Source organism: Monopterus albus, unplaced genomic scaffold (assembly GCF_001952655.1).
Source record: "Monopterus albus unplaced genomic scaffold, M_albus_1.0 scaffold75.1, whole genome shotgun sequence".
Taxonomy (NCBI): Eukaryota; Metazoa; Chordata; class Actinopteri; order Synbranchiformes; family Synbranchidae; genus Monopterus; species Monopterus albus.
The window spans coordinates 1,347,940-1,355,703 of NW_018127955.1; the positions used below are offsets into that span (position 1 = coordinate 1,347,940).

The window sequence follows — 7,764 nt, forward strand, 5'->3', positions numbered from 1 at the left end:
AGCAGGCAGGTTTGATATTTCTTTAAGAGAGATCATTTAATGTAAACTATTAACCTAAGGTTCTCACAGAAAATGTATGTTTATATAATAGTATTTTTTGGTTGTGCAAAAATATAAATGCTACTGCGGCAAAACTTTGAAAGGATTTGTTTTGTACTGACATTTGAGCTTATGTAAAAGAAGTCTGGATAAGGGAATGTCTGATGGCTGTGTGAATGACAGCTGTTTCTTTGACTTTGAATTGTTATGTATAGGAACTTAAAGTGGAAAATAAAATGTTTCAGTTCCTGGTTTACTATGCTTTGTACACTGACAGTAACATAAGACACTGCCATACACGGTATCTTTCCAGTTTACATTGTCACCTCTAAACCCACTTTGGCATCTCAAAAGAGATACAGATACATCATAGTTATATCATTCATTTTTGAAAAGGAACAGCTGAGTTCAGCTATGTCAGTAGGTATCGCATAGACTATAGTAGTTTTTTCTTTTTTTAAATATTCATTCACACCATGCCACCAGTTAAATTAAATGCAGTTATCTAAGTGAAAGTGCAGCTGTTACGGAATAGATGCATTTAGTTTCTTTTTCACAGTGTAATCTTTTCTAATAGGCCTATCTGTTGAATTCAACCCAAACTATAAGACACTAGTGCGGTAACATGTCCCTGAATGTCATGTTATCACTCATTTAAAAAAAAAAAAAGCCTAGTGGAAGGCGGAAGCATAATAGGCAAAAAAAGAAAGGGATGGCTATCTTCTTGCTCTATTTACAAAACACCCCAATACTGCTCTGCCTAAATTGTTTATTATATGTACTAAATAGAAAACATACAGTAGCCAAGTGGCATTGACCGTATCTGGGTGCCCTTATCTCTGAGAATCACTGATAGTGGCTGAGGAGCTTTACAGCTCTGATGATGCTCTGTCTGTGTGTCAGTTCACTTTAGTAAAAATGCGAGAAGTGTATGGTGTGTATGCACTTTCATCACTTGTTTGCAGTCCAAGGTCATCCTATTTTCTTATTCTGATCTTTGCACTGCTTATCATTCAGTTACCATCTGTGTGTGAGATGGTGTGGCCCATTTATAACCTTCCAGTCCTGTCTGGACACTTATCAAGGCTACACCTATTCTTGCATTTTATTTGTTGCCAACATTGTGAGTGTGAAAGACAGCTGCAGGTTGAAGACCTTAAGCAGTGACATCCTGCAGACTGGTAGCTAATAGGTTTTGTTTTTTAGATTTTGGCCTAGTTCTTGGATAGACGAGTCATGGTTATTGTTTGCGAAGCTGTCCGTCAATCTCCGAGCCCCCCTCTGTTGATAAATGCGCATTTAAAGCGCATCTTGTGGCTGAGCGCGGAGTAATGAATAGATGCGCTGAGGCGGACTCTGCAGGCAGAGGCAGGGCTCATTACACCACACGGTTGCGCATCAGAACCCTGTCGCTACCGCCTGGAAACTACTATTACGTGCTTGGTGCTGACTTGCTTTCTCTGTCGACGAGCAAGGAGGGCCGCAACCGCATTTCCTCTTCACCAGTGCCGCAAACCCCGCCCCTGCCGGATGGGATAGGTACAAAAATTCCTAATACCCCATTGGCCTTGGGAGCTGTCCGTCAACGCTTATTCGTGATGCACCGATGAGACGCTAACGGTAGTGGGCGGGCGCAGCTAAGAAAATTATAAGGTCATTTGAATTGCGCTTGCTAGCGAGCTTACCTATCACAATGAACCCAGAAATTATATCACTGATGGTGACAATATCAGGGTCAAAGTCGACGCGCACGGCCAAGCTTTTCTGACTCCCGACCCACCGGAGGAGAGGAGCAGCAGCTCGTTGTGGTTTTAACAACAGGAGGGGATCCCGGTGTCTGTGTGTGTGTGTGTGTCTGTCTGTGTGTGCTGTTCTGTGAGCCTCTGTCAAGCCAAGCGAGCGGAGGGGCTGACCAGGCTGGCCTATAAGCCGATCAAGGTGGAATCGCACACAAGCAGCTTCACGTCTCGGATATCTGCGCACCTGCATGCGGTGACTGTGTGAACAAGGTATAAGGTATGTGAATAGAGAGCAGGTCTTTCCAGCCACAGCCCAAGCTGGCCGACCGCCCTCGCGATGTCGGACTTCAGTGGCGATTACTATGTGCTGTGAGAATAGGGGATAACCCGGCGGAGTGACTCTTTTGTCCTGTTTGCCTTGTTAGTCATCGCCCCGCTGACGTGAGTCGAGCGGTTGGTGGTATCACCCTTATTATCAGGTAGTTCTCGGTCCATGAAAGGTAATGTACACGAAGGTGAACCGTACATTATTCAGCAAGTCGCTTCGTCTTATGCGGCTGCTGCTGTCCTACCGTCTGCCAACTTCCTACGCGCATTATGCTGCGCATCCTGCTTCCCAGGCGCGACTGTCACCATAATAACCCGAGCGCAGGCTAACGTTAGCCAGATAAATGCATCCGAATGACTACAAAGGAAGGCCCTGTCTGTAAGCGCACATGGCATGATTGGTGAGGTGTTGGCTAACCACCAGTGGGTTGAGCCTCCCTGATTTCTACATCCACTACCGCAGTATGATGCTGCGCGCATTTCTGTTTCCGGGTGTAGCAGCAGCAAACGATGAATCATTTTGCATTCGTGTGGCCGGGCGAAAGTCTAACGTCTTCCTTTCCCTTGAGGTGTGTGAAATCTTATATTGTCTATCCATTTCAGAGTAATTTAGTCATCCACACAGGTCGTCGGTTTGTCTGTGATATTGATCATCACCATTACTGTCACATGCAGGAAGGCAGAGTAATAAATATCTAGCCAGCATCTTGGCTCTAGAAGACGTGCTATACTGTCATAAAACATACTATTAAAAAAAAAAAGGTCCAGTGGTTGTTCAGTAATGAGCAAGAGAAATAACCACCAAGCTGTGCTGTGCGACATAGGCTAATGAATAGATAACAAGCAAGTGTGCAGACTTATCTTTTACTGGTTTAGGATCATCTTCCCAGCTATCAGGTGGCATCAGTGTTAACACATGCTGTCACTGCAAGACTGTTCACTTTGAGTTAGTGTTTGCCTATGGTCTCTATTATCTTGGGCTTTATTCAACTGCAAGAGAAAAGAACCTCAAGGATTTTCTCATTTTCACCATTTCTGTGCATTTAAAAATCTACATTCCTCTGTTTAGTTGTTTATTAAAAGGTTTGTACCTTTATGGCCACCTACAGATCTCACACAAGATCTTATTTTGTTATTTCACATGGATAACCCTTTCTTCATTCATTACAAACTCACAGCCCACTAGAGCCAAGTCAGTGGATTAAAATGGCCACAGCATGTGTAAAGTAGATAACATATCTATGTGGGTGGCCTGAATACCATTGTGAAGATGTATATTCACAATCATGTTTGCTTCCTTAAGTCACATGTTGCCTTTCTCCCACTGATGTTTTGTTTGAAATGTTTTAGATTTCTAGCTACAGCCTGTAGAACATAATATGTGTGCATCCCTCCAGGATGATGCGTTTAGCATGTAGCACGGCCCTGCTGTTTGTGTTGAGGCTGCTGGTGGACTTGCCTTGGTACCAGGTTCTCCTGGCCGTCCTGATCTTCTACCTGGGAAGCGGAGGATGGAGCTTCTTGAAGATTTTTGCCAAAACAATTGGCAGAGACTTGCAGTAAGTATGGAACATATTAGGACAATGGTAGTTTTCAGGGGTTTTTTTGGCTCTGCACTCGAGAACACTGAATGGGACCACTGAAAACATTGCAGGTCTTTTCTGAGACCCCTGTCAAAGTCATCAGTGGACATACAGCAGGGCTATAAAAGGACTGACCATTTACCACTGCTTAACAGAAAGATCTACGATGAAACTGTGGTATTAGTCCTAGTGTGTTGCACAGAAATGCTGTTTAATTATTAAAAGCATGCACTGGCCCAACACAAACTGAGTAAATAACCTTGGCATTTGTGTCTCATTACACTTCAAAACAACCTCATGGAGTTAATTATAATGATATAAATGTGTAATTTTTTTTTTGAGTATCAGGTTTTGTATGTAACATAACAATTTTGTCCACAGGAAAATTTTTGAATATTTAGCCCTACAATAAAAGTACACTGTCATTTTTAAACAAAGCTTCGAAGAACTCACCAGCCAAGATCTGAGGCTCTAGTTTTACAGTCAGTGTTAGCAACCAAATGTAGGTTTGTGTCCTGCATGTTTAATAACTTTGTAACATGGCAAGAAGTGTAAAATATTTTAGATAAAGGACAGCAGAGTGGAAGGAGGAGGACAAATTCTTTTTAACTGTTTTAACTAAAGCCAGTATTTACAGGTGCAGTTTACCATGGTTTGTGGTTAACATACCCAAACTCAGGGGGCCCAGAGTCAACTCAGCGGAGGCACCTCAATGGCTAAATATAACTGATGTGGGTGGGAAGGGGGAACTCAAAATTATTTTTAGCCACAAAAAGGGGGACCAGCAGAAAAAGTTTGGGGCTTAGCGCTTTTTTGTGAACCCATTACATACAAACAATGCCTGCTGCTGTTTTATTGGTTAGAGAGATCAAGGTCACAGTTTTAAAGCTATGATCAAGTGTCATATGAGCAAAATGTAGCTAATTTCTCATTCTCTTAACACCAGTTATTACCTATGCTTCAGCTACCTAGGTGGGTGCACCTGCTCAGATGCGAGTTTCTCAGACTCTAAGTAGAATTCTCATAATGTTTTTTCTGGGTATTGCATGTGTTAGCGACATCTAAAGCCTCAAGGTTAAAAATGCGCTCTATGCGACCCAGTCAAAATGTGCCATTTCCTTATTTCCTTAGTGACTGACATTCTTGTGTAACGTACTGTGACAAGGTTTAGGTATTTAAACTATTAGAAGCATTGTGGCTCACATCTTAATGGCTTGTACAATAAACTGACAACCAGTATGCGCCGGTCTATTCCTGTAAATGTTGTTCAGCAACCTTAAAACATATGTGTGTTTGCTAGAAGCTTATTTTTCTTAATGGTGCTGTGTAGTTTGATACCAGTATGAAACTGCACTTATGAACATAACTAAAGAAACCATAGAACCTAATCATACCAGCTTTATTATGGGTTTATGTAAAAGTCAGTTTGCTAACAAGTTAAAATGATTGAAAAGTAGCTTAATAACATGCATTATTTACATAGTGCAGAGTTTATGTACATGTAGCTTCTCTGTTGTAATAGAAAGAGTCCCTAACAGCTTTATTGCTCGCCATGATGTAACTTGGCTTGATGGACTTTTATGGTGTGTCCATAATTACACAGTGCTCAGGACATTGCCCACTATCTGTACCTTTGTACCATACATTTCCATTTGTGCAGACTTTGCCCCTGGGACCCACCTAGCCATCTCTGTCATATTCTTTTATGCACAAAGTAATAGATTACATTAGTCTGTCAACATTCGCTGTCAGTGAGCTTGAAAGTATTTTGGTTTGATTATTGAATTATTCTGAATGAAAATATTGGTGGGTTAATTGTTGGGAGTTATTGCAGGAAGAGATATTTGAACTTGCCCAGTGTTACCTATGAATAATTTGATCTTGTTCCCTCAGTGCGGCAAGTGTGTTGTTGCGGGTGAGGATGAATGTCAGGCGCCACGTCAGAGAGAAGAACACAATTCCCAAGATTTTTGCTGAAACATTGCGCCGCCACGGGGACAAACCAGCACTCATTTTCGAGGGGACTGGGGAATCGTGGACCTTCCGACAGTTAGATGAGTACTCCAACAGAGTGGCTAACCTGCTGCTGGAACGAGGCTTCAGGGTAGGTGTACAATGCAAAATTTAACACAAAACCTTCGGACAACTCTCTTTATTTCATACAACTGCTTTAAGTTAAGCTTTAAAAACTTGCCCACCACTGATAAGAATTAAATTTGATTGGGGGAGAAATTTTAATTTTCTTTCAAATGGAGGAAGAAGAATTAATAATGTGTGTCTATCAAAAAAAAATACTCTTTTTCTAAATGGAAAATGATTGAATGTGTAATTAATAGCATTAATTTCCAAGCAGTTCTAACACAGAACAGATTTATTTTACTGTAATTGTTAAATTCAATCACTTTATATCCAGGGGGAGATGTGATATCACATCTTTATGGAGAAATGTGTGCAATAAATAGAAAAGAGAATCATCTGATAACAGTCAGTATAACACGGCCATTTGTTTGTTTCTGTCCAGGAGGGAGATGTAGTCGCCCTTTTTATGGAGAACAGGTCCCAGTATGTGGGTCTCTGGCTGGGCATGGCCAAGATCGGAGTAGAGGCTGCTCTCATCAACTTCAATTTGAGACTAGAGGCCTTGGTCCACTGTGTCAACATCTCCAATGCCAAGGCTGTGGTTTTTGGCTCAGAGCTGATTGATGGTAAGAGCAAATAGGATGGAAGAGTGGGATGGATAGCGTTAAAGATTAGAGAAGAACCTGAAGGCATAGTCAAGTTTATACCTAAAAACCTGAAGTTTGTCTCAGAGGGTGTTCCACTCTGAATAGCACTGACTTGCACTGAGGAGCGCTCTGCTTCCACTGTGACGAGAGCAATGAGTGACCCATAAAAGATAGATGGGTTTTGGAGGAGGTGTCATTTCAGTATCAGCCACTGGAGCTTTAAATGGCTGATGAATGGAAAGAAGGGAAGAAGTAACAAAGGGGGAAGTGGCGAAATGTTTCTGTCATCAATCTGCAATGTTCAAGGTCTGAGCAAAGAAGATAAATGGTAATCTGAAAGAGATAAGATGCACAGGAAAGACCTCCAACACTGAGATGTATAGGCAGATATATAGTACAATACTCAGCTAAAAACTGATGCTGTAAATTAATGATTTACAAAACGTTTTTTTAAGTTACATGGACTCTGTCTCAGACTACTGTACCTCCCTGCCTGAAATCCTCGACCATCATCCCTATTCCGAAACAGCCCACAATCCAGAGCTTGAATGACTACCGTCCAGTGGTACTTACACCAGTCATCATGAAGTGCTTTGAGAAATTTGTGAGAAAACACATTCTCTCCTGCTTACCATCAACATTGGACACTCATCAGTTCACCTATAAAGCAAATAGGTCTACGGAGGATGCTCTGGCCATTGCTCTTCATACTGCTCTGACTCACTCTTCGTAGATTTTAGCTCTGCTTTCAACTCCATGCTTCCCCATAGATTGGTGGCCAAACTAGTAGACCTTGGCCTACCCCACTCTACATGCCTCTGGGTTAAGGATTTCCTCTCAGACCGAACCCAGAAAGTCAGAGTAGGCCCACATACCTCCTCAGCTCTTAACCTCAATACAGGATCCCCCCAGGGTTGTGTACTGAGTCCCCTACTCTACATCCTGTACACACATGACTGTAATCCTACCCACTCCAGCAACACCATCATCAAGTTTGCTGATGACACGACAGTGATAGGGCTAATCTCTGAGGGGGATGAGTCGGCCTATTAGGATGCGGTACAGCAACTATTCAAATGGTGCAAAGATGACAACCTGGCTCTTAATACCACCAAGACCAAGGAACTGATTAAAGGAAGAATAAAACAGCTATCCAGCCCCTGCTCATAAATGGGGACTATGTGGAGAAGGTGACAGTCTTCGGGTGTCTGGGAGTCTATATAAAGGAGGACATTACCTGGACAGCAAACACTAAGGAGCTAGTTAAGAAGGCACAGCAGAGACCCTACTTTCTGAGGGTTCTCAGGAAGCACCAATTCACACAGAAATTGCTTGTGTCTTTTTACCGGT

The 7,764-nt window shown here is 42.2% G+C and overlaps 1 protein-coding gene across 1 annotated transcript in view; it reads left to right on the top strand.

Moving 5' to 3' along the window:
- Positions 1-2,402: 2,402 nt before the first annotated feature.
- Positions 2,403-7,764, top strand: part of slc27a4 (solute carrier family 27 member 4) — a 12,407-nt gene continuing 7,045 nt past the window's right edge. Inside the window, 4 exon segments of the mRNA XM_020606003.1 lie at positions 2,403-2,674; positions 3,503-3,664; positions 5,582-5,792; positions 6,210-6,393. Of these exon segments, the coding sequence (XP_020461659.1) occupies positions 2,616-2,674; positions 3,503-3,664; positions 5,582-5,792; positions 6,210-6,393 (616 nt within the window). The 5' untranslated portion in view covers positions 2,403-2,615.